Raw genomic sequence first — 26,281 nt, forward strand, 5'->3', positions numbered from 1 at the left:
GTTAGAGATTTTCCCTCCCTGATTCTAGCGATGCCTGAAAGATCACCACTAACTCCACCACCAGCTCTTCAGCTAACTCCCTTAGAACTCTGGGGTTTCGTCCATCTGGTCCAAGTGACTTATCCACCTTCAGGCCATACAGTTTTTCCAGCACCTTCTCCTTGATGTCAGCCACCAGACTCAGCTCTGCCTCCTCACTCTTGAATTTTTGGGATATTACTCGTGTCTTCCACCATGAAGACTGACGCAAAGTATTATTTAGTTCCTCAGCCATTTCCTTACCCTCTTATTTAACCTTCTCGCTCCTTGTCTGTTGCCCGCTGTTAATCTTTGTAAGCTTCCCAATCCTCTCGTTTCCCACTGACCTTTGTCACATTATAGGCTTTGTCTTTTGCTTTTATGCTCTCCCGGACCTCCCTAGTCAGCCATAGTTGCCTCGTCCTCCCTGTACCATGCTTCCTTTTCTTCAGCATGAATCTCTGCTGTGTCTCTTGAACTGCTCCCAGAAATCCCTGCCATTGCTGTTCCATTGTCTTTCCTGCTAGGCTCCTCTCCCAGTCAATTCTACACAGCTCCTCCCTCATGCCTCTGTAGTTGCCTTTATTCAGCTGTAATACCTCGGATTCTATTCTTGTTCTCAAATTGCAGATTAAATTCAAATCATATTATGATCACTACCTCCTAAGGGTTCTTTCACCTTAATCTCTCTTATCAAGTCTACCTCACTGCATAACACTAAATCCAGTATTGCCTGGAAGAGGGGGACAGTAGTAGCAGCAAGCGTGCAGATGCCAAAATAGATGGGATGGCCAGTAGTCAGGATGACATGAGAAGGTTATGGTCAGAAAGATAAGTTTAAAATGGTGTGGTGGAAAAAGTCTTGACAGATGGAATAAAATCTGAAAGAGTAGGAGGCTATGCAACTTGACAGGAAGAGCTAAATATTATTTAAAGACTGCAGAAAGCCATAGAAGAGAGGATCTGTGGGTTATTGCGCATGAATCACAAAAAGCTAGCATCCGTGTTCAGGAGGTAACAAGACAGACAAAATGGGTGGTGAACCCATGTAATTCTCTACCACAGAAGACTGGATATATTCAAGAAAGATTTTAAGCATCAAGGGATATGGGGAGAAAGACTGGAGTTTAAAATAAATATAAATCCTTTCACAGGTTGAGGGCATTGCTAGCTAGGTGATTACTTCCTATCCCCAAGGTTAGTAGTCAACCACATTACTGTAGGTCACACCAGTTAAGGATGGCAGTTTCCCTCCACAAAAGGGCATTAGTGAGCCAGTTGCATTTTTTCTGACAAACAATGGGTTCGTGGTCATCATTCAACTCTTAATTCCAGATTTTCATTGAAATCAAGTATGATTTAGTGAGGTTCACGGTTCATTATACTGAAACTGTGAAAACATCAGGCCACAGCTCGAATCATTGTGTGCATTTGTAGAATCCAAATAAAGGGTCAATTAGTTCAGTTGGCTGGACAGCTGGTTCGCAATGCAATTGATGTGGACAGCATGGGGCCATCTCTCACAGCAGCTGAGCTTACTGTGAGGCAATCTCCTTCTCAAAAAAATGCCCCCTCCACCAGCTCTACCCCCCCCCCCCCAAACACCTCAGGTGTCAACACCACCAGTCATCTCTACGGACAGCAGCCATCTGGGACAATGGCAACTTTACCTTATCGCAGGGATAAGGTTAGCCTGGAAAACATGTAGAGGAATTTACCAGGATGTTGCCTGTTCTGGAGAGCTTCAGTTACAAAAGAGATTGGGTAGACTGGAGAGCAGTGGAGACAGAGGGTGACATGATTGAGACCTATTAAAAAGGGGCATGGACAGGGCAGAGAGGAAGGAACTTCTCCCCTTGGGGACTAGAGGCAGAGATAAGGTAAGGGGCAAGAGGCTTCGCGGGGATGCAAGGAAAACCTTATTCATCCTGGGTTTGTGGGAATGTAGAACTCTGTTTGCAAGGGTAGAACAGGCAGAACCTCCCAACACTCAAGTAGTTAGATGCTTATTTGAAATGGCCCAAAACCTTGTATGCTTTGCCAAGTGCTGGAAGAGGAGATTAGAATAGTTAATGCCTCATTTTGACCAGTAGACTTGGTGGGCGAAAGGGCCTGTGATACAGATATGTAGGACTCCACCATATTCAAATGGCAGAACAGGTCCAAACAGCTAAATGGGCTGCTCCTACCCAAAGTTTCTCCAGTTTTATAACTGAAATATACAAGAGGGTACAATCTTTACAGTAAGCAGTCAGCCATTTCAGAAGGAAGAACAAGAATTTCTTCTCTCAGTGTAGTAAACTTGTATTAAGAATTCTACAAATTAAGTCATTAGTGTATTCAGAGATAGATGCCCATTCATCAAGAGAATCCAGGGTTAAAGAAGGCAAAGTAGAGCTGAGAATTATCAGATCAACCATGATCGCATTGAAAGGCAGAGCAGACTCAGAGCCAAATGAACCACTCAGGTTCATACATCACAGTTTTATAAACAAGAAAACTTGAATATTGTCATAAATACATTTTATCAAAGCTTCTCACCTTACATTTATCAGGACACTTCACATTAATCTCAGAAATTCTTTTGATCAGGTACCAGAAGAGATTCAGATAATGACTTGTGGGGTGCCACATGTATAAATTCTTGGACCCCAACTATTCACTAATACATTAGTAATTTAAATGAGGGAATTATGAGCAATACCACCAAGTTTGCAGATGATAAAGCTGGGTGGGAGGATGCAGAGATGCTTCCGTGTGATTTGGACAAATTGAGAGAATTAGTAAATGCATGGCAGCTGAAGTCATAACGCAGATGAACAAGGAGGTTATTCTCTTTGGTAGCAAAAATTGAAAGTAGATTATCTGAATGGTGTTAGATTTGGAAAGGGGCAGAGATAAGACCAGGAAATCCTTGTAAACTAATTGGTGAAAGTATGCATGCAGATGGTGAAGGCAGCAAATGATATAGTAGCCTTCTAAAAGGAGAGAACTTAAATTCAGAGTAGGATGCTTTACTGCAATTGTCCAGAGCCTTGGTGAGTCAGTATCTGGAGTACGGTGTGCAATATTGTCTCCTTATCAGGAAATACACTCATGGTTTATCAGTCGGATTCCTGGGATGGCAGGACTGACATATCAAAAGAGACTATAGTTAGGATTATATCCACTTGCATTTAGAAGGATGAAGAGATGGATCTCAAATTTATAGAATTCCAATAGGACAAGATAGGATAAACATAAGGATGTTCCCGACGACAGGGAATCTGGTACCTTGTACATCAGTCAATGAAAGCAAGCATGCAGGTACAGCAGGGAGTGAAGAAAGCATGGTGGCCTTCATAACAAAGGGGAATTGAATACAGGATGAAAGAGGTCCTTCTGCAGCTGTACAGGGCCCTGGTGAGACCGCACCTGGGAGTAGTGTGTGCAGTTTTGGTCTCCAAATTTGAGGAAGGACATTGTGGCTATTGAGGGAGTGCAGCATAGGTCAATTCCCGGAACGGCAGGACTATCATACATTGAAAGATTGGAGTGACTGGGCTTGAATATACAAGTTTGGAAGGATGAGAGGGGATCTGATTGAGACCATTAAAGGATGGGTGAGTACAGAACCAGAGGACACAGTTTAAAAATAAGGGATAGGCCATTTAGAACAGAGTTGAGGAGAAACTTCTTCATCCAGAGTGGTGGTGATATGGAATGCGCTGCCCCAGAAGGCAGTGGAGGCCAAGTCCATGGATACTTTCAAGAAAGAGATGGATACAGCTCTTAAAGATAGTGGAATCAAGGGTTATGGGGGTAAGGCAGGAACAGGATACAGATTGTGGATGATCAGCCATGATCATAAAGAATGGTGGTGCTGGCTCAAAGGGCTGAATGGCCTACTCCTACACCTACTGTTGACTGTCTAACCAAGGACTGGAATGATAAGAAAGGTTTTCATCCCAAGAGAGGTGAGCCTATGGAGTTCTGTGTCACAGTACAGAGTTGAGACCAAAACAATGTTTTCAAGAATGCTTCCTTTTAACTAAATAAGATTCTAAGAACATGGGGAGAAAGAAGGAACAGGGTACACAATTGGGTGATCTGCCTTCAATATGATCATGGCATAGTAGGCATGAAAGGCCTTCTCCTGCTTATACTTTCTATGTTTCTATCTTTATAGACAAGTGCTAAGTGGACGGATTTCTAGAAACAATGCCTTGGTGAATGCACCCATGAATGTACTGTTAAGAGCCAAACAGTAATAATAATGCATTTCCAACATGCACATACCTACAGCAGCATGAAAATGAGACAACGCATCTGCTAACTGTCCTGCAGCCAGCAGCTTCTTTCCCATTTCAAGGTGCTTTTCAACTTCAGCATTTATGCCACCTTCTATCCCTGGAAAAAAAAAAGTAATATACAGTATAAAGCACTGCAGACATTAATATTGGCACCTAGAATTTTACAGTTATCACTAGTTTGAGTGCGACTACCAAGAAAACAAAAAAAAAAGTACTTGGAGGAAATCAAGAGAGAAAAGGAGCAGACAGCACAAGTACTTCAGGTTGTAAGTTTGCTCGCTGAGCTGGTAGATTTGTTCTCAGACATTTTGTCACCATGCTAGGTAACAGTGAGCCTCTGATGAAGTGCTAGTATTCTGTCCTGCTTACTGCGATTATGTCTTGATCTGTTGTGGTGGGTGATATCACTGCCGGTTTTTTTGAGACGTTGGTAAATGGGGTCCAAACTGAAATGTATGTGAATGGAGTTTTGGTTTGAATGCCAGGCCTTTAGGAATTCCTGTGTGTGTCTTTGTTTAGCCTGTCCCAGGATGAGCGATAGTTGGTCATGTCTTTTGGTGGCTAGTTGGTGCTCATGTATCGTGGTGGCTAGCTTCCTGTCTGTCTGTCCAGTGTAACGTTTGTTGCAGTCCGTGCAGGGTATTTTGCATATGATGTTCGTTCTGCGAGCTGTTGGCACAGGTCCTTTAAATTCATCAGGAGCTGTTCAAGTGTGGTGGTAGGTTTGCAGGCTACCATGATGCCTAAGGGCCTGAGTAGTCTGGTCATCATCTCAGATTTGTCTTTAATGTGGCATGTTGCGTCTTCTTGTTTAGGTCTGTTGTATAGGAAATCAGCGGACTGTAGTTACTGAATACATTGTATAGGAGATTTTTCTCAGCTTCTTGTAGTCAGAGTACTGCAGTGTGTTGTGGCTCATTTAAGTAATATCCTGATGCAGTTCCATTTCTGGGTGTTGGGATGATTGACCAGATACTCAACTACAGGGACAATGTGTCTGGCTTTCCTGTAGACACTGGCCTGCAGCTCTCCATTGGCTTTTCATTCTACTGTGATGTCTAGGAAGGGGAGTCTGTTGATGTTGTCTTCCTCTGGGCGGCACGGTGGCTCAGTGGTTAGCACTGCTGCCTCACAGCAGCAGGGTCCCAGGTTCGATTCCAGCCTCTGGCGACTGTGTGGAGTTTGCACATTCTTCCGGTGTCTGCGTGGATTTCCTCCAGGTGCTCTGGTTTCCTCCCACAATCCAAAGATGTGCAGGTTAGGTGAATTGACCGTACTAAATTGACCATAGTGTTAGGTGCATCATTCAGAGGGAAATGGGTCTGGGTGGGTTGGTATGGACTGGTTGGGTCGAAGGGTCCGTTTCCACACTGTAGGGAATCTAATCTAGTCTTTAGAGAGCAGTTGATGTTTGTGGGTTTATAATTTGTTGCGTTTCGTGATGAAAAGAGATGTCGATCCACATAGCAGACCCAAAATTTGGGCTGGATCGTGGGAAGGGCTAGGCAGATGTGGGTACTGTAGATGCTGGAGATTGAGTCAAGATTTGAGTGGCACTGGAAAAGCACAGTGGGCCAGGCAGCATCCGAGGAGCAGGAAAATTGACATTCTGGGCAAAAGTCCTTCATCTGGATTGAGCCTGGGGGAAGGAGAGGCTCCCAGCCTCATTCCTGATGAAGGGCTTTTGCCTAAAACGTCAATTTTCCTGCTCCTCGGATACTGCCTGACCTGCTGTGCTTTTTCAGTACTACTCTAATCATGGAAAGGGCTGTTCATCCTAACGTCTGCTAAGGGTCCTACTATCACTGATGATATGGTAGTAGTAGTCGGAGGAAGAAGACGAAGACAAGGTGGATGGTAAAATTAGTTACGCACATCTTGATGAGAAATCTTTTACCTATTCTGCAATTCAATGAATTTCTTGGATTCTTTCTCAATATTTTGGTGGAATGGACAGTGCTTGCTGATATTCAGGTACACAGGATGCTCGTTTGTATTCATGTTCACATGTGAAAAGGGCAACAAAGCTCAAATGGTGAACTTCACCTCCTTTACTGGTGCTAATACATGTAAAAAAAAAATCTGATTGTATGTTATAGATAACAACTGTATAACAAAAAGATTTTGAAAGAGAGGTCATTTTGGTTCAATCTTTGTAGAAAGAGGTGAACAAGAATTTTAAAAAAGTGTCAACTTAAATGATGGTAAGTTGTCATTAGTACAAGACACTTTGAAAACCAAAATGAAGCATACACAAACTACTGGCACTGCAGAAATTTTTAAAAGGATCTTCAAGCTCATCATCTCCAGAGGAAAAGGGAAAAAAAAAACTTGCCAAATCCAATGAAAGCACTAAAAGCCTGGAAACTGGAAGTGATTGGGAGGTAACAAAAAAAAAAAATCAAATCATGACAAATGCACTACAAGGCTAGCGTGGCACGTAAACAAAGCATCCTGAGTAGCCAGCTTGAATTCTCTTATGTCTAGCATAACCAAATAAATATTCAACATATGACAGCCAGAACTGAATCATAAAGCAACTTAGAATGCAATAAGTGTTTTCTTTAAAATAGCTCAGATGGCTGTGAAAATAACTGCAGGATTCACTTCAGTTCAGGAGGCAGATGTGTGGCTGGAAAAGGAAACAGGAACTGAGAATAGCTTTGAACTGTCTTTCCTGGAGAGTGAAGCACATACACAAGGGAAAAAGTAAATTTTATTACTTTATTAGCTGGTAATTTATTAGCTGGGTGGGGGAGAGGAGGAGTGTGGTAATGAGGTATTGATTAATTTCAAAAAAGTTAGGAGTTAAATGGAAAAAAACTTTGAAGTTTATAGCACAAATATCAGCCAAAAAGATTACTGTGACAAACTATAAGTTAACTTTAGCCAGTCACTGGAAATTCAAATTACATTTATAAAGAAACTCTACAGATTATAATTCTTGAAATAAAATTAAAAACTGGAGGTGCTTATACACACAGGATGCATTAAAAGTAATTTTTAGAACACCTCTTAATTACCCTGAAAGCAAAGTGCCACACTGAAATACAATGAGGAAAATGGACAATTACATAATTTTTTGACTCAAAGTGGTGGCAGAAGGCCATTTGTGTGACTGCAGGCTAGTACCCAGTGGCAAAGAAGGATCAGTGTTGGGTCCCTTATTGGTCAGGATTAGTTTGGAGTAGCACGGTGGCTCAAATGGTTAGCACTGTTGCTTCACAGTGCCATGGACCGAGGTTTGATTCCAGTCTTAGGCAACTGTGAAGTTTACACATTCCTCGCCCGTCTGCGTGGGTTTCCTCTTGGAAACTCCAATTTCCACCCACAGTCCAAAGATGTGCAAGTTAGGTAGACTGGCCATGCTAAATAGCCGCATAGGTGTCCAGTAATGTGCAGGATGGGTGGACCAGCCGAGGGAAATGCAGGGTTACAGGGATAGGTCTGGATGGTATGCTGTTCGGAGGATTAGTGTGGATTTGATGGCCTGCTTCCACATGATTTGAGAGCCAGGATATGTTTTTTTCCCCTCTCTATTTCAATATGAGGTGATAAGTTTGCAGATGACACCAAGGTTGTCCAGGTAGTTGACAAGAAGGAAGATGGTCTTAAATGAGGAGGACTGTAGATTGGAGGAGGACTGATGGAGTTTAATATGTTAATAAAAGGCAATGCATTTTGGAACAAGGAATAAGACAAGGGTATAGTCAATGAACAATAGGACACTAGCAAGCTCAGGAACAATGAGATCTTGAGGGTGCTTATCCACAAATCCCTAAAGATGCACAACAGGTTAACAACATACGAAACTCTTGCCTTTCAGTCGAGGCATACTTCATTAGAGCAGGGAGGTTATGTTGGAGCTGTACAGAACTTTGTTTAGGCCACAGCTGGAGCACTTCGGCAGTTCTGGTGTTCCAATGTACTAATAACATTATAAAAATGATGGGCCAAATGACCCCTTCTGCACTGCATGATTCATGACTAAACATTTAACAATGCTAATCTATTATCTTGGGCCTTTTCTAAAAGGCTTCTGACAGCGTTGAGATAGAAAGCCATGAGGAGAATCAAGAGAAACATTTTCCACCATGAAGGTGATTAGAATCTGGAGGTCAAGACTTGAAATGGTGATCACAAACTCGAACATTTACACAGCATTTTAGAGGTTCACATGCATTTTCATTGCCTGCAAAGCGGAGCCAAGAGCTGGAAAATAGGATGAGTGCAGGTAGACCTTTGCAGATATGATGAGCCAAATAGCTACTTTTGGGCTGTAGGTGTCTGAGTCTCTGCAAGTAAATTTGAGTATCATAGAAACATGGGATAATACAGCACAGTACAGAAGCCTGACCTGTTGTGCTTTTCCAGCACCACTCTGATCTAAACTCTGGTTTCCAGCATCTGCAGTCCTCACTTTTGCACAGTACAGAAGAAACTAGCCCATTGAGCTGTTTGGTCATCTCAAAAGGAAAAGGCTTAATACATCCAAATACTGATTCCTTTGGTACCTTTGATGTTTCAGTAAGAACAGGAAAGAGGTAAAAGAGGGGGAGGAGTGGCATTGTTACTCAAAGACAGCATTACGGAGGCAGATGAGATGTTTGAGGACTCATCTATTGGAGGTAATATGGGCTGAGGTGACATACAAGAAAAGGAGAGGTCACCCTGTTGGGAGTTGTCTATATGCCTCCGAATAGTTCCAGAGATGTAGAGGAAAGGATAGCAAAGATGATTCTGTATTTAATACTGGGTAGTGAACCTGGCCAGGTATTGGATTTGAAGGTGATGAGCACTTTGGTGGTTGTGACCATAATTCAGTCATGTTTACTTTAATGATAGAAATGTCCCGCTCCCCTCTCAGTCGACCAAAAACGCTCCGAGACAGAGAGAGAATGATCACCCATGTGCACAGAAACATGGGTTCGCGGTCTTCTCTCTCAAATAGCAGTTTCTTAATGAATTATATAGTCATTTTATAGGGAGGAGCATCTAGATAAGGCAACACATTAATTGGCTGATCATTACAATTAACGAGAATCAATAGCAGAGATCAAGCCCTTTATTCTTAACCTTGTTAACTAGATTCATACAATGGATACTTTTTCCCCCTATTAGCAGACCTTGCATACTGAATGCTTTTAATATTGTTAAATGCCTCTACATAATGAATGCTTTACCACCTTGTTAACCCACCACCCTTGCCTCCAGCACCCCATTCTTAACTGTAAGTGCTTATCTGATCTGAGTCATGCTCAGCTGAACCTCGCTTCACAAAACTCAGAACTTAACTCTTTCCCTGCCTGCTTATACCTGATACACATTCTCAGAAAGGGATAGGTATATACCACAGGGAAAGAGTTACAGCTGGGGGAAAGGCAATTATGATGCAATTCGGCAAGATTCAGTATGCATAGGATAGGGAAGGAAGCTGCAGAGGATGAGCACAATTGAAATGTGGAGTTTACACAAGGAAGAGCTACAGCGTATCCTTGATAAGTATGTACCGGTCAGGCAGGGAGGAAGTGGTCGAGCAAGGGAGCGGTGGTTTACTAAAGGCGAATCTCTAGTCAAGAGGAAGGAAGAGGCTGATGTAAGGATGAAACGTAAATGCTCAGTTAGGGTGCTCGAGACTTACAAGTTAGCCAGGAAAAACCTAAAAGAGCAGCCAGGAGGGGACATGACCAGTCTTTGGCAGATAGGATCAAGGAAAACTTTCTGAAGGTATATCAGGAACAAAAGAATGACTGGAGTAATATTAGGGACAATCAATCAATCAATGACAGTAGTGGGAAGTGTGCATGGAGTCAGAAGATAGGAGAAGCGTTAAATGAATTGTTTTTGGTAGTACTCACACTGGAAAAAGCACGTAGCCAAGGAGAATACTGAGATACAGGCTACTAGACTAGACTAGACGGGATTGAGCTTCACAAGGTGGCGGCATTAGCAATTCTGGAAAGTGTGAAAATAGACAAGTCCCCTGGGCATACGGGATTTATCCTACAATTCTCTGGGAAGCCAGGGGCGAGATTGCAGTCTTTTGATTTGATTTTTAATGTCATCATTGTCTACAGGAATAATGCCAGAAGACTAGAGGATAGTAAACGTTGTCCCCTTGTTCAAGAGGAGTAGAGACAACCCTGGTAGTTATAGACCTGTGAGCCTTACTTTGGTTGTGGGTAAAGTGTTGAAAAAAGTTGAGGTAAAATTTATCGAGAAAGGAATAAGTTGATTAGGGATAGTCAACACAGTATGAAGGGTGGGTCATAACACAAACCTTATAGAGTTATTTGAGAAAGAAAAGGTGACCAAACAGGTGGATAAGGGTAAAGCAGTGGATGGTGTATATGGATTTCAGTAAGGTGTTTGATAAGGTTCCCCACAGTAGGCTAATGCACAAATAAGGAGGCATGTGATTGAAGGTGATTTAGCGATTTAGATCAGAAATTGGCTAGCTAAAAAGACGACAGAGGCTGGTGGTTGATGGGAAATGCTCATCTTGGAGCTCAGTTACTAGTGGTATACTGCAAGGGTCTATTTTGGGGCCACTGCTGTTTGTCATTTTTATAAGTGATCTGGATGAGGGCATAGAAGGATGGGTTAGTACATTTGCAGATGACACCAAGGTCAGTGGAGTTGTGGATAGTGCTGAAGGATGTTGCAGGTTACAGAGGGCCATAGATAAACTGCACAGCTGAGCGGAGAGGTGGCAAGTGGAGGTTAGTGCAGAAAAGTGTGAGGTGATTCACTTTGGTAGGAACAACAGGAATACAGAGTATGGGCTAATGGCAAGATGGGTGGCAGTGTGGATGAGCAGAGGGATGTCAGTGTCCATGTACATAAATCCCTGAAAGTTGCCACCCAGGTTGATAGGGTTCTTAAGAAGGCATACGGTGTGTTAGCTTTTATTGGTAGACTGACTGAATTTTGGAGCCACAATTGCAGCTGTACAAAACTCTGGCATGGCCGGACTTGGGGGTATTGCATCCAGTTCTGGTTGCCACATTATAGGAAGGATGTGGAAGCTTTGGAAAGGGTTCAGAGGAGATTTACTAGAATGTTGCCCGGTATGGGGCAGCATGGTGGCTGAGGGGGTGGCACTGCTGCCTCACAGCACCAGGGTCCCCGGTTCAATTCCAGCCTCGGATGACTGCCTATACGGAGTTTACACATTCTCCCAGTGTCTGCGTAGGCTTCCTCCAGGTGCTCTGGTTTCCTCCCACAGTACAAAGATGTGCAGGTTAGGTGAATTGGCAGTGCTAACTTGCCCATAGTGTTAGGTGCTTTAGTCAGTGGGAAATGGGTCTGGGTGGGTTACTCTTCGGAGGGTTGGTGTGGACTTGTTGGGCCGAAGAGCCTGTTTCCACACTGTGGAGGTTCTAATCTAATGAAGGGAAGGTCTTATGAGAAAAGGCCAAGGGACTCGAGGCTGTTTTCATTAGGAAGAAAGTTGAGTGGTGACTTAATAGAGGCACACAAGCTGATCAGAGGGTTAGATAGGGTGGACAGTGGAGAGCCTTTTTCCTCAGATAGTGATGGCTAGCACGAGGGGTCATAGCTTTAACTTGACGGTGATAGATACAGGGCAGATGTCAGAGGTAGTTTCTTTACTCAGAATAGTAGAGGTTGTGGAATGTCCTTAACAGTAGTAGACTTGCCAACTTTAAGGTAATTGGATAAACATATGGATGAAAATGAAATACTGTAGGTTAGATGGGCTTCAGATTTGTTGCGCCAACCTGTGAAACCATCAAGGGCCAAAGGGACGATACTGCGCTATAATGTTCAATGTTCTATCACGATCCCCACAAGTCTCTCTTGCTCAAAACAAAGCAATTACTACTTGTTCAAACAGCCACTGCCCATCCCTCTGCTCAAAACCACAGTTTTGTTTGAGTGTTCAAGAAAATAATCCAGAGGGCAGTTTCATGATGTAATGATACTGGATTGGTAATCCCTAGGCCCAGATTAGCGCTCCAGTAATGAGCATTAAGCCAATTTCTGAGACTTCATTACCATCCCTGGTATTCTGCCACACCAGCAAGACAGACCTAACAGACATAGTGACAAGGGCATACTGCAATCACAGCTTTACTCCGATTGACCTGATCCCATGAGGTACTGTGATTAAAGTGTGATAACACTGTGGCTTTCAGAGGTGTATTTTGTCCTGGTACCCTTTGAAACGAGAGAGTTAACAAGAAGGGAGGAACAGTCTAACCACCAACTTGACAGCCGTTATATAGAAAAAAAGCCTGAATGGGTGTGGCCATCTATTTCTAGTTTCTCTTTAAAGCTTTTGATATCACAAGCTGCTGCCATCTTGAAGCATCTAATTCGCAAACCACCCCCCCACTACAGCTAGAAGCTGGGGTTTCTCTTCCTACTCTGGGCACTGCCTGTGAGAAAATCTGTTTTCTGCCTTTTAGTCAAGGGGTATTTTATGGGATGTTACTCATTGAACACAGTTAATTAGTAATAGCTACTGTATATATTATCTGTTAGGTTTTCCAAAGTTATTTATTTTGTTGTGCTTTAACAAAAATTTGTTGAATAAATTGTGTTTTGCTCAATGTTGAGTAGTTTGACCAGTCAAATTGCATCTATAATATAGCACTTCACATTTGCTTTTAAAATTGAAAAAGGTTAGAGTCTAGGCTATCTTAAAATATTGAGAGGGTCTGGTCTGGTCCATATCAAGACTATGTTCGAACACACCATCACCGTTCAAAAAATCTAAATCCAAACTGTCAGACTACTTTGCCAACACAGTTTACATTCAAGTATATATTAGGAAGACTTAAACCACTGTCTCAACACATTCCAAAAACTGACTCCTTAAAAGGGGATAGCTTCTTCCCTCTACTTGAAAGCTGTTCGCAGCATGAACCAAATATCTTTGCAATTCTAATGTGATTTAATTGAGCTGAGCTCCCAAAAACATATTCATACCACCTTGAAGACCACTAAGTCCACCTCCATACCATCACCTGATTCCATCCCTACCTCAGTTCAGCTACCAAAACTCTCATCTGTGTTGTTGTTCACATAGATGTGACTGCTTAATGAATTCTTGGCCTGTCTGAAGAGTGCTACCCTCCATAAACAGGAGCTAATCCAAAGTCCTTCTGTACTCAAACTGATTCCTGCTCACCCATCATAGCTATGCTTCTAGACCAAAGTTGACTTTGGGAGTTCAGCAAAACTAAAAATTTAGAATTCTCATCCACATTTTCCAATCTCAATCATCATATGCCTTATTTGGGCAGTCTCTAACCCTTGAACAGCTATTCCAATTTGGAACTTTGACTTCATAGCTTGACTGCTGGTGTTTTTTGAAGGCAGAAGTCCTCCCAAAACCCCTCTTGCACCATACTCAAAATTTACCTCTTTGGTCAACAGTCAGATCCAACGTGTTTCCAAATATTGAGAAAGCAGCTCGAGACCTAGGACAACATTTTTAAAAAGGCAGGCAAAGGTGAGGACTGCAGATGCTGGAGATCAGAGTCTAGGTAAGAGTGGTGCTGGAAAGGCACAGCAGGTCAGGCAGCATCCAAGGAGCAGAGAAAAAAAAATTTCGATATTTCAGGCAAAAACTCTTCATCAGGAATCCTGCTCCTCGGATGTTGTGCTTTTCCAGCACCACTCTAATCTAGATTTTAGAAAAGGTGCCAACTTAAACAGATGCAGACGCACCAGCTCTCTGGTAGCAATTAAATTCAACCTGCTGTTAGTAATCTTGCAAACAACTTCTCCCAATGAGATCTAGTGTTCTGCCTTTGTTTTCAGTAATGTCCCAATTAAAACTTAACTTAAATTTATGGGAAATAATTGTTACACATTGACAACTTTACATAAGCATGAATTAGAACCAGTCATAGGCCTTTCAACCCCTCAAGCATGCCACACCATTCAATAAGTTGTTAACTGACCTGATTGTGACTTCAAATCCTCATCCCTGCCTACTCCTGAAAACCTATTAAGTAGTCATATGGCATAGAAGAATCCCTCTGGCACCATTTTATGCGCCAATCTATCTACACTAATCCCACCTTGCAGCATTCAATCCGTAGCATCAAATATTATGGTATTTCAAGCACTAAAATGTACTTTTTAAAACTGTTGAAAGATTTCCCACCTCTACTGCCTGAGAGTGCATTCCAGATTCCCACCACCCTCCAGGCAAAAAGGGAAAGCCTTCTCTGCTGTAAAAAAAAACAACCAGAGTTTATTTAGCCTTTCATTGTTAAAATGTTCCAAAACTTAGGAAATGTGTTGCTGAACTTGCTCTGTGCATCCTCCCCAACCCCTCCAGTTTCCCATTAAGCTGGATCTGTGTAAAAGGACCCCAAAATTCCTCTGTTCCTGGACCAACACCCCCCCCCCCATCCCATTTGTATCACTGACAGCCACAAGTGAGGTGCCGGAAGACTGGAGGGTGGCTAACGTTGTGCCTGGTTTAAGGAAGGCTGCAAGGAAAAGCCACAAAACAACAGATCAGGTAGCTTAACATTAGTAGTAGATAATTTGTTGGAAGGGATTCTGAGAGGATGTAAATGCATTTGGAAAGACAAGGACTAATTAGGGTTAGTCAGCATGACTTTGTGCATGGGAAATCATGTCACTAACTCGATTGAAATATTTAATTATAATGACAAACATAGATGAAGGCAAAGCTGTTGACATTGTTCAAGGCCTTGCTAAAGTCCCTGTAGACAAAGTAACCAATTTGTCATGTCGAACCAAGGTTAGATTACATGGGATCCAAGGAGGGCTAGCCAAGTGGCTACAAAGCTGACTTAACAGTCAGACAGAAGGCTGTGGTCTACTTGACAAGTTATCCCTAGATCCATGTGATTTTACCTTATCAGTTGCTAATATGGGGCACAGATTCTGATTAAGCAATGTGACAATGTACCTACACTTGGATATTGAAGACACTTCAGTCATCTTTTCAGAAAAAAAACTCCAACGTTTTGCTACCGAGTATATATTAAAAAAAAATTCACCTCACCTTTCTAATTTGGCCGCCCTGATTTTTAAGATAGTGGCCCATAGTTATAGATTCTCACAAGGTGTATCGTCCTCACCATATTTAATCAATCAAGACCTCTTTGGATCATATATCTAAAATAATTCAACCTTTGCTCTAAACCTCAGCAAATAAGGCCTAGTTCAATCTTCACAGTCTGATAAATACTCTCTGAATCTACTTACTTCATTGTTGACATCAAAAAGGTGAGAATGCCTGTACACAGTACTCGAGATGCAATCCAACTAATGCTTTGTGTAACAGAAGCATCATCTCTACTGCTGCGGTCAATTTCCCAGATGTTAATTTACACGATGGCCTACTGGAATTAAATTGCTAGACTTAATTTAGGTAATTTTCTGGGAACCTAGGCTCAAATCTTGCCACAGCAGATGGAGTGTGAACTCAAAATCCAGAATGACAAAAAAAGTCTAATAATGACCATGAAACCATTGTAATTTGCTGGAAAAACCCAATGACTCACTAAATGTCCTTCAGGGAAGGAAGTTTGTGTTCTTCCCTAATTTGGCCTAAATCTGACTCCAGACCTACAGCAATGCTGTTGACTTAACTGCCCTGTGGACAATTGGGAATGGGCAATAAAAATGCTGGTCCAAGCCAATGACAGTCGCATTTCTATTCACTTTCCTAATTATTACTGTACCTGCATACTAACCTTTTGTAATTCATGCACACAGATCCCTATGCATCACCTCATCACTTAGACGATGCTTTATTTTTCCTGTAAAGTGACCAAATTCATACTATCCCAGAAATTTACCCCATTTGCCACATCTTTGCCTCCTCACTTCATCTCTATCATGTTGTAATCTGCTATCCTCTTCAGTTTGTCAGCCAATTTGACACCATTCCTTCATCCTAGCCATTTACAGAAATTGTAAAGGTCTTAGCAATGATCAGTGGCACAACACTTGTTACTCGTACCAACTTGAAAAAGACCCAAATGTGGGTACTCCCCATTTGCCAGCCAATCTCCTATCCATGTCAGTATGTTGCTCCTACAAGAGGGGTTATTTTCCACAACATCCTCTGAAGCAGCACCTTACCTTCTGGAAATTTTAAGTACAGTACTCCTCCCCGTTCCCCTTTAGACACATGTTATCTATTTGGAGTTCTAAATAGGTAGGTAAATAATGTTTGACCATTCACAAAACCATTGCGATTCTCAGATGATTTTGAATTTATCCAAGTACCCTGTTATAAAACTTCTTTAATAACACAATCATAGGATCCCAACAGTGGGGAAGCAAGCCATTCAATCCACATTAACCCGCTGAAGAATCCCACCCAGAACCATTCTGTACGCTATAGCCCTGCATTTCCCATGCTAATCCACCTAATCTGCACATGCCTAGATACTCTGGGTAATTTGGCATGACCAAACCAACTAATCTGCACATCTTTGGACAGTAGGTTCTAATGTTTTCTTCTATTTAGATGTTATGCTAACTGGCCTGCAGTCCTTCATTCTTCATCAAATTAAAAGGGAATTACATTCACTTCCAATCTAGTAGAACTGCCCTTAAAACAAGGTTTGGAAACTTGAAACCAATGCATCAGCTATCTCACCAGCCACCTCTTAAGATCCTCAGATGAAGTCCATCAGGGCACCTTTCAGCCAGTGCTTCTGCAATTTAACCAGGATCACTTCTCCAGTAAATTGTGATTTTCTTGCAATTCCTCTTTCATTTTCTAGTTTATTGCTGCTTCTGGGATGTAACTTGTGCCCTCTGTAGTGAAGACTGATGCAAAATATCTGTTCAAGTCACCTAACATTTTTCATATTAATTCACCAGGTTAACTTCCTACAGGATCAGTGCTCACACTTAATTCTGTTCCATAAACTATACAAACCTTTGCGGTCTGTTTTTTTAAATATTTCTGGCTAGCATCCACTCAGCCTAACCCCATAAGTTTTTTGATCATGGTTTTTAAAAAAATATTCTGCCCAATTTTCTGACCTACCAGGTGTCTTTGTACAATTCTAGGAGTTTACTTTTCACAAAATTTCTCTAGTTAACTACAGATGTGTCCATCCCTCAAAATTTTCTTACCTGTTGGATTGTATCCAGTCCGTTTATTCTGAAATCTCTCCTTACAATGTCTGTTAATGCATCTTTATTGACCCCAAGCTAAATTTGCTAATTCACTTTAGCCAGCTCTGCTTTCATGCCCTCTACTTTAAAAATCCATCAATTGTATCGCTCTCAAACTGAATTTTAAAATTCAAATCATTATGGCAACTGCGATTTAACTAATCAATATCAAGTCAAGCATAGCCTGCTTTACATCTTCCCAAATGCAATCCCTTGCCTAAAGCATTTAGTCAGATGTACAGCAGGGAAACAGATCCTTCAATTCAACTCGTCCATACTGTTCAGATATTCTAAATTAATCTAGTCCCATTTGCCAGCACTTGGCACACATCCCTCTAAACCCTTCCTATTCATATATCCATCCAGATGCCTTTTAAAAGGCTATAATTGAACTAGCCTCCACCACTTCCTCTGGCAGCTCATTTCATACATGCAACACCCTCTGCATGAAAAAGTTGCCCCTCAGGTCCCTTTTCACCCTAAACTGCACTCTAGTTCTGGACAACCCCACCCTGGGGGAAAAGATCTTGTCCCTTTACTCTATTCATGTCCCTGATGATTTTATAAGCTTCTCAGATTTTCCCTCCCGAGAAAACAGCCCCAGTCTGTTCAGCCCTATAGCACAAGCCCTCCAACCCTGGCAACATCCTTGTAAATTTTTTCTGAACCCTTCCAAATTTCACAACATCCTTGCTATTGGATGGAGACTAGAAAAGCACACAATATTCCAAAAGTGGCCTAACCAATGTCCTGTACAGCCACATCATGACATCCCAAGTCCTATACTCAATACTATGACCAATAAAAGAAAGCGCACCAGCATTCTGGAGCTACCAGGGGTTGCAACTGCGATATAATTCATAGAACACATTTAAGTGTCAAAGGAACTACTTTATTATACTCCACTTTATATGTAGCTTGTTTAAAAATATATAGTTTATTAACCTTCTAGATACTGAACCTCAGGAACATAATAAGTCATTTACAAGAAACTCACCAAACATTAGCTACTTGTGTAACAATACAAGTTGTGTCAGCTGAAGCAACTTAGGAAAAGCAAAAGCAGCAGAAAACTTCTTTCCCTTCTTCCAATATCAGTTTGATCACCAATGAAGTGTTGCCACATTAACTTGGTTAGTTTTATATGTTTAAGACAAAACACCTCACTGACTCAATCTAGTTTCTGCTACTTTTAAAAAGTACAGCTGCTTCTTTGGAACCTTGTTAAAGCTCATAAGGCAGCCCCATAAGGCTGGCAACTACAGAATTGATTTTATTGCTGGCTTCTGATTACAAAATTAGATTTGCACAAAATTAAGAGATTTTCCTGCTCAAGTCTACACAAAATGACACTTAAGAAATATACTTGAGGATAAACTCTGTTTCAGCTCCAGTGTTCTACAACTAATTCTCCCTTAGTTACACCACTGGTAAAGGCCAGGTGCCAAACAAACAGCTAAACTTGTAACGAAATCTAAAGCTTCCATCGGGGAATGGACTGGCATGATTAGCAGGATTGCTATGTCTTAATCTTTTCAGTTTGTATAGGGACAAATAGTTACCGAAATCAGTTTCTGGCTGTAAACCTCAGCAGGCAAGATGAGGCGATTGCTGGGCCTTGTCCCAGACATATGCCCTGGCTCTGGAGCACGCAGATTGGAGAACAGGACACGGCCGAGGCCGGACAGCGACGCACCCGTCCCTCACCTTCACACTGAAGATCGATGATGACCAACAGGAAGGGAATGTAGTAGTTCACTTTCCTCAGGCAGGCCCGTGGCGCCACCATCCCGAAGCTTTCGAATCCTCGGGCGTGCGGCGGAGCGCGAGGCTCTACCTCGGCCCGAGTTAATCTTGACCTGCCGGATCTCCAGAAGAAGCTACTTTCCCAACCGATACAGCTACTGTCTCACCGGGATCAAGCCTGCCTCTGGGCCGCTGTCACGGATTCAGGCTAACGTCTCTCTGAATCAGGCCGCACGCTGCTGGATTGATTCCCCTATCAGTGGTCATTCAGTGATGGGCCGATCCTAGTCCTGCAAGTCACTTAATGCTCAGTTAACCCCTATCCCGCTGGGCCGCTCAATTAATCCCTTCCTCGCAACGCCGTTCTCTTAAAATCCAGAACCCATCAGTCGTGGTTTGCTCTGATTGGATGGCAGCAGAACAGGTCATACCTCACTCTGAATGGGCAGCGGCCACGCAAGACCCTGCTACACGTGACGAACAGGATGACGTGGACTCCGAAACAAACCCCGCCCCGCGTGCGCCGTCCTGCTGCCCCGCCTCTGACAAAGTTATCTTCGATTCCACGCTGATCTAATCCTGCAACTCTCTCCGTGAACCTGCGTCCCGCTTCGCTCTCAATGTACTCGAAGATAGGGTTCGCAATCCATCACAACAGCCCAGGGAATTTAAATTGAACTGAATAAAAATTTTCAACGTAGACCTAGTCTTGAATGACCTTAACCATATTAGGATTATGACCGATAAGTTCCCCAATGATTTGACCTCCACAGCCTTCTGCGGTAATAAATTCCACAAAAGGTCATCCCTTCACTCTGGATGTGCTGTCAGGACCTAGTATCTACCTGCTAGTGGGAACATCTCCATCTCCACCTCCACTATGTTTCAGGCCTGTAGGTTCTATAAGTTTCTACTAAATCCACACTCACCCTTCTAAATTCCATCAAGTACTGACCTCCAGTCCTCAACTACTTCTCCTATCTTAATCACCAGGATAATTTTCATAAATCTTGTCTGGAACACTCCAAGGCCATCACAAACTTCCGTAGACATACTGGACCACAACTGCTCATAGCATTCAAAGTGCAGTCTGCTAAGGGCCTTGTACAGCCTCAGCAGCTCATCTCTGGCCTTATAGTCGAGCCCTCTACAAATGAATGCTAATATTGCATTTGCCTTCCTAACTGCTAACTGAACCTGCATGTTAAGACAATCCTGAACTAGAACTCCCACGTCTCTTTGCACTTCAGAGATCCAAAGCCCATATAGAAAATAGTCTATATCTCTATTCTTCCAATTAAAGTTCATAACTTTCCATCTTCCTACATTATATTCCATTTGTCACTTCTTTGCCCACTGTCTTAGCCTATCCAAGTACTTCAGCAGCCTCCCCACAACCTATCCATCTGCCTATCTTTGTATCATTCACAAACGCAGCAACAATGCCCTCGGTTCCTTCATCCAGATTGTTAATGTGTAGTTGTGATCTCCACACTATTCACTGTGGAAATCCACTGGTGACTGGCTGCTGAAAAGAAACATTTATCTCCACACTCTGCTACTCTTCTATCCATGCTCCTAACACCATGGGTTCTTGCTTATTTAACAGACTGTAATGCTGCACCTTCTTAAAGACCTTCTGGGAATGCAACTAGAACACATCCACTGGCTCTCCTTTGTCTGACATGCTCATTACCTTCTCCAAAAGAATTCTAACAGATTTGCCTGGTATGACTTTCCTTTGACAAAGTTGTGCTAACACTATTATACCATGCACTTCCAAGTATTCCACAATCTCATCCTTAATAATGTGCACTAAAATCTTATCAACCACCAGGTTAGGCTAACTGGCTTCTGTCTTGTGGCTCCCTCCCTTCTTGAACAGAGGGTCCTCTGGGACCCTCCCTGACTCCAGTCAGATCACTGCCGATGCTATCTACTTCAAAACTCCGGGGGGGGGGGGAGTCCATCAGTTCTAGATGAATTATCCGCCTTCAGACCTTTCAGCTTCCCCAACACCTCCTTTCCAGAGGCTACTTACCTCTGACTCTGGTGTGCTGCTGATGTCTTCCACTGTGAAAACTGATACTGTTACAATTCTGTTCCTCCACCATTTCTTTATTCCCTTTACTACTTCTCCAACCTCATTTTTCTCGCAGTCCAATGTCCACTCTTCCCTTTTAACTATCTCTACCTATTGCAATACTCTTATATTACTAGCTAATTTACCCTAGTGTTTCATTTCCTTCCTCATTACTTTTTAGTTTCTTCTGCTGATTTATAAAAGCTTCCATTCCTCTAGCTTCCTACTAATCTTTTCTTTTGCTTTTAGGTTGTCCCTGACTTTCCTAGTCTAACGTGGTTGCCTCGTCCTCCCCAGAATATGTATTTCCTTCCTTGAGATGATTTTTAACTGTGCCTCCTGAATTATTTCCAGAAACCCTTCAATTGCTGCTCCGCTGTCTGCCCTGCAAGGTTCCCCTTCCAATCAACTCTGGCCAACTTGTCCCTCATATCTTTGCGGTTACCTTCATTCAATTGTAATGCTGTTACATCTGAGTCCAGCTTCTCCCTTTCAATCTACAGGTGAATTCTCCCATATAGACACTGCCTCCGAGGGGTTTCTTCACATTAAGCTCCCTAATAAAGTCTGTCTCATTCCACATCAAATCCAGAATTGCCTGTTCCCTAGTGAGTTCTACAAGCTGCTCCAAAAACAAATTTCACACACACTCTACAAATTCCTCTCCTTGAGGTCTATGACTAACTTGATTTTCCTAGTCCACCTGCATATTCAAGTCTCCAATCATTATTATAAGATTGCCTTTCTTACATGCCTTTGCTATCATCTGATTGATTTTCTTCCCCCATTCTGAATACTGCTAGGATGCTTGTATATAATGACTTTTTACTTTGTGGTTCCTCAACTCTCCACACAAAATTCTGCGCCTAAAGTGTTATATCAAGTCTTGCTATAGATTTAATTTCATTTTTCATGAAGGTAGCCCAGTCCCTCTGCCTGACCTTTCAATAGGATGTGTATCCTCCAATGCTTTGTTCCTAGCCCTGGTGTCTTGCAACCATGCCGCTACAAGCTTATTTATGTGCTTTGTAGACTACATGCATTTAAGTACAAAACCCTCGGTCCTGCATTGACTGTCCCTTTTCTCTTAGTTGTCCCCTTATCTGCTGTGTCATGAAGTTACATACCTGACCCTTTCCATACTCTGTCCTATTGCTTGTTCTGGAAGTTGTAATTACCTCTGCTGAGCCCTCCCCATTGAGTTTCCCTGACACTTCTTGTTTTTTATTACTACCTACTTCACTAAAAGTATTTTCGGGAAGAAAATCAGGTATCTTTACCCAGCCTGGGATACTTGTGACTCCATACCCCCAGCAATATGATTAACTGTCACCTGAAGTTAGTAATGAAGATTCTAACAACCAGATAACTGTACATTTCAATACTTAAAACCATTGTTATTACCCCAGTAACAAGGATGGGACTTTTGCAGAGGTTTAATAGATCAACCAGATCATTTGAATGATCATCAAAAAGCAAATCTGAAGTCAGATGGTGACACCATGTTGCTAAAATGCTGCATTTAGTTGGCTCCATGCAGTTGGGACAAAGAATGGCATGTGGCAGTAAAATTCTGCACAGAGGCACTAGAGAACTTAAATGTTAGATGCTGGAATGCAGCATTGTGAAGCCCAGGATGTAGCTTTGTAAAATGAGATTGAGCAGTTGAGAGGTGAGTAGTTGTTAGTAGCAGCATCGTTGAAGAGCTGGGGCTGTGTCTATGTTTAGATGCTGGCATATAGTAGACCAAACAGTGTAATGCAGTCCCAGAAGTAGGTCAGCTGTGCTGAAAACGAAGTTTAAAAAAAAATTTATAGGTAGGTTGCTGAGAAATCTGCCTTGATAATCTGCTAGTTAATGTGCTCTGTGATATATGAGCACAGTTTGTCTGTTAACTTCTATTCTGGAGCTAGATTAGATTAGATTACTTACAGTGTGGAAACAGGCCCTTTGGCCCAACAAGTCCACACCACCCCGCTGAAGCGCAACCCACCCATGCCCCCTACATTTACCCTTTACCTAACACTATGGGCAATTTAGCATGGCCAATTCACCTGACCTACACATCTTTTTGAACCCGGGTCTCTGGAGCTGTGAGGCAGCAGTGCTAACCACTGTGCCACCGTGCCGCCCACTAGCTAATTCTTGATATTAGAGTATATGTCATATTTACAGTGGATTGTTTACTATTCTAAGTTTGTTTGTATTATTTGTTTAAAAACTATGTAATATCTTTTCTTAGAAAGTAACTGGATCTTAAACTTATAATAAAAATGTTACTGGCCCTTAAAAAATTCTAATATGGGCATTTCCATTCTCATCAGAATTGTAACAATGTAAAAACTAAAACACAGACCATTTCAATCTTTTATTCCATTATTAATTTTGATTTGGAGCTGCGAAGAGAACTGTGAACTGAAAATGACCTTTGGACTGTGGGCAGCAGCTTGTGTAAAGGAAAGGAAGAAAGAACAAAAAGCTGGTGATTGTTTGAGAGGATGGGTTTGTTCTTGATCAAAAAGTTCTACAGCACTAATACCAGATGTTTGGCCGTTAAGGAGGTCAGTACCTGGGAATTGGTTCCAGCAAGTCTGGGAGAGATCTTATGCTTAAATAGATTAATGGTAACTGGACCTCTTTGGGAGATGGTCAGTCTGATGGAGAGGCCAGAGTTCTGAACAGGACTTTGATCTCTTTTCTGAGAGAGGGAGTTTGGCTGTTGATGCTTAATGAAGATTTGAAGTCCCTCTGCATGATCTCCCATTATCAACTACTGAAAATTGAGAGAATAAAAACAAAGTTCTAAGTATCACAGACTTCTTTGAGGTCAATTGATTTACATCTTCAGAAAATCAAGATAGCAGCAATCGTATACAGTGACACAGCAACAGAAACTCTCTGTGGAAAGCACGATTCCTTAAAAGCAAACATTTAGCTTTCTCACAGCTGCAAACAGCACAATCAAATACTATTACAATTCAAATTTTTTCCGTAATTATTACAAAGAACATATGAATCACCTTCATAACTGAATTAAGAAATATTTTAAAATTCTCAGCTCGAGGATGAAATGCATGCAAACATTGACTTTTCAAATAACTTAAAAATTATCTCTGCAATGTAAGTACAAATTCTTTTTGCCCACATGAAAAGAGATCCTATACATGAATATTTGTACTTTCTAGCATATGCAAATTCATTACACTGTAAACCAAACTGGTAATCTTAATTGATTTCTGGCATAATTCTGATTGCAGTATTTCCATCAATAGATGTGTTTCTGCTGCTGGAAAATATTTATTACAGAATGCAGACCATATTAAGAGTTTACAATTTGCACAATTTGGACATTAATGTATTCCTTTTACAAGAACTACTTTCTCTGATTGAAATATTAGATATGTGTTGTTGGAAACAGAAGATCATAGAGTCTTAGAGGTAGATGGCACAGAAAAAGGTTCTTTGGCACATCAAGTTTACACTGGTCAGAAGCAACTACCTAACTGTTACAATTCAATTTCCAGCACTTGATCCTAGTCTTGTGTGTCTTGGCATTGTAGGTGCACATCTAAAAACGTCTTAAATTATTTGCAAGGTTTGTAGCTCAGGTTGAGATTTAGGGTGTAGGTTTGCTCGCTGAGCTGTAGGTTTGATATCCAGACATTTCATTACCTGGCTAGGTAACATCATCAGTGGCGATCTCCAAGTGAAGCGAAACTGTTGTCTTCTGCTTTCTATTTATATCTTTCTCCTGGATGGGGTTCCTGGGGTTTGTGGTGATGTCATTTCCTGTTCGCTTTCAAAGGGGTTGATAGATGGCATCTAGATCTGTGTGTTTGTTTATGGCGTTGTGGTTGGAGTGCCAAGCCTCTAGGAATTCTCTGGCATGTCTTTGCTTAGCCTGTCCCAGGATAGATGTGTTGTCCTAGTCGAAATGGTGGCTTTTTTCATCCGTGTGTAGGGCTACGAGGGAGAGAGGATCGTGTCTTTTTGTGGCTAGCTGGTGATCGTGTATACTGGTGGCTAACTTTCTTCCTGTTTGTCCTACGTAGTGTTTGTGGCAGTCCTTGCATGGAATTTTGTAGATGACATTGGTTTTGTCCATGGGATGTACTGGGTCTTTTAAGTTTGTTAGTTTTTGTTTGAGAGTGTTGGTGGGTTTGTGTGCTACTAGGATTCCGAGGGGTCTTAGTAGTCTGGTTGTCATTTCTGAAACTCTTTTCCCCTGGAGATTAGGAGGCTGAAGGTGAGCTTATAGAGGTTTAGAAAATCATGACGGACATAGGATAGGGTGAATAGCCAAAATCTTTAACCCAGCATTGGAGAGTCCAAAACTAGAGGGCACAGGTTTAAGATGAGAGGGGAAAGATTTAAAAGGGACCAGAGGGGCAGGGTTTTCATGCAGAGGGTGGTGCGCATATGGAACAAGCTGCCAGAGGAAAAACAGGCAAATGGGACCAGTTCAGTTTAGGAAACCTGGTCGGTATGGATAAGTTGGGCCGAAGGATCGGTTTCCATGCAGCATGACTCCATATCGCCAAGTTATCCCATGTGATTTTACTGATTTTATGAGTTGCTCATATGGGACATATATTCTTGTTAAGCAAGGTGACAATCTACCTCTGCTTTAAATATTTGAGGTGCTGGGTCCACAGTTGTTCCTCATTTGGGTGAGAATATCATAAGAATCAGCGAGTTTTGAGATTTGTAGCTGATGTTTCCTGCTTTCTATTTATAATGTTTGGGTTTCTTTGGGTTGGTGATGTCATTTCCTGTGGTGATGCCATTTCCTGTTCTTTTTCTCAGGGGGTTGTAAATGGGGTCCAATTCAATGAGTTTGTTGATAGAGTTCTGGTTGGTATGGCAATCCAATTCTATCAACAAACACATTTACTTGGACCCTGATTACCACCCCCTGAGAAAAACAGGAAATGACATCACCAACCCAAAGAAACAAGGGATAGGAAAGGCAAGATTCGTGAACCGTGGA

The 26,281-nt window shown here is 42.0% G+C and overlaps 1 protein-coding gene across 1 annotated transcript in view; it reads right to left on the reverse strand.

Annotated features, from left to right (window-relative positions):
* The window catches only part of dnajc3a (DnaJ (Hsp40) homolog, subfamily C, member 3a), a 73,252-nt gene extending 53,602 nt beyond the window's left edge, over positions 1-19,650 (reverse strand). Inside the window, exons 1-2 of the mRNA XM_043691462.1 lie at positions 19,170-19,650; positions 4,297-4,407 (exon numbers count right to left, since the gene is read on the reverse strand). Coding sequence (XP_043547397.1) covers positions 4,297-4,407; positions 19,170-19,251 — 193 coding nt within the window. The 5' untranslated portion in view covers positions 19,252-19,650. The remainder of the gene's footprint in view (positions 1-4,296; positions 4,408-19,169) is intronic.
* Positions 19,651-26,281: the final 6,631 nt, after the last annotated feature.

Source organism: Chiloscyllium plagiosum, chromosome 6 (assembly GCF_004010195.1).
Source record: "Chiloscyllium plagiosum isolate BGI_BamShark_2017 chromosome 6, ASM401019v2, whole genome shotgun sequence".
Classification (NCBI taxonomy): domain Eukaryota; kingdom Metazoa; phylum Chordata; class Chondrichthyes; order Orectolobiformes; family Hemiscylliidae; genus Chiloscyllium; species Chiloscyllium plagiosum.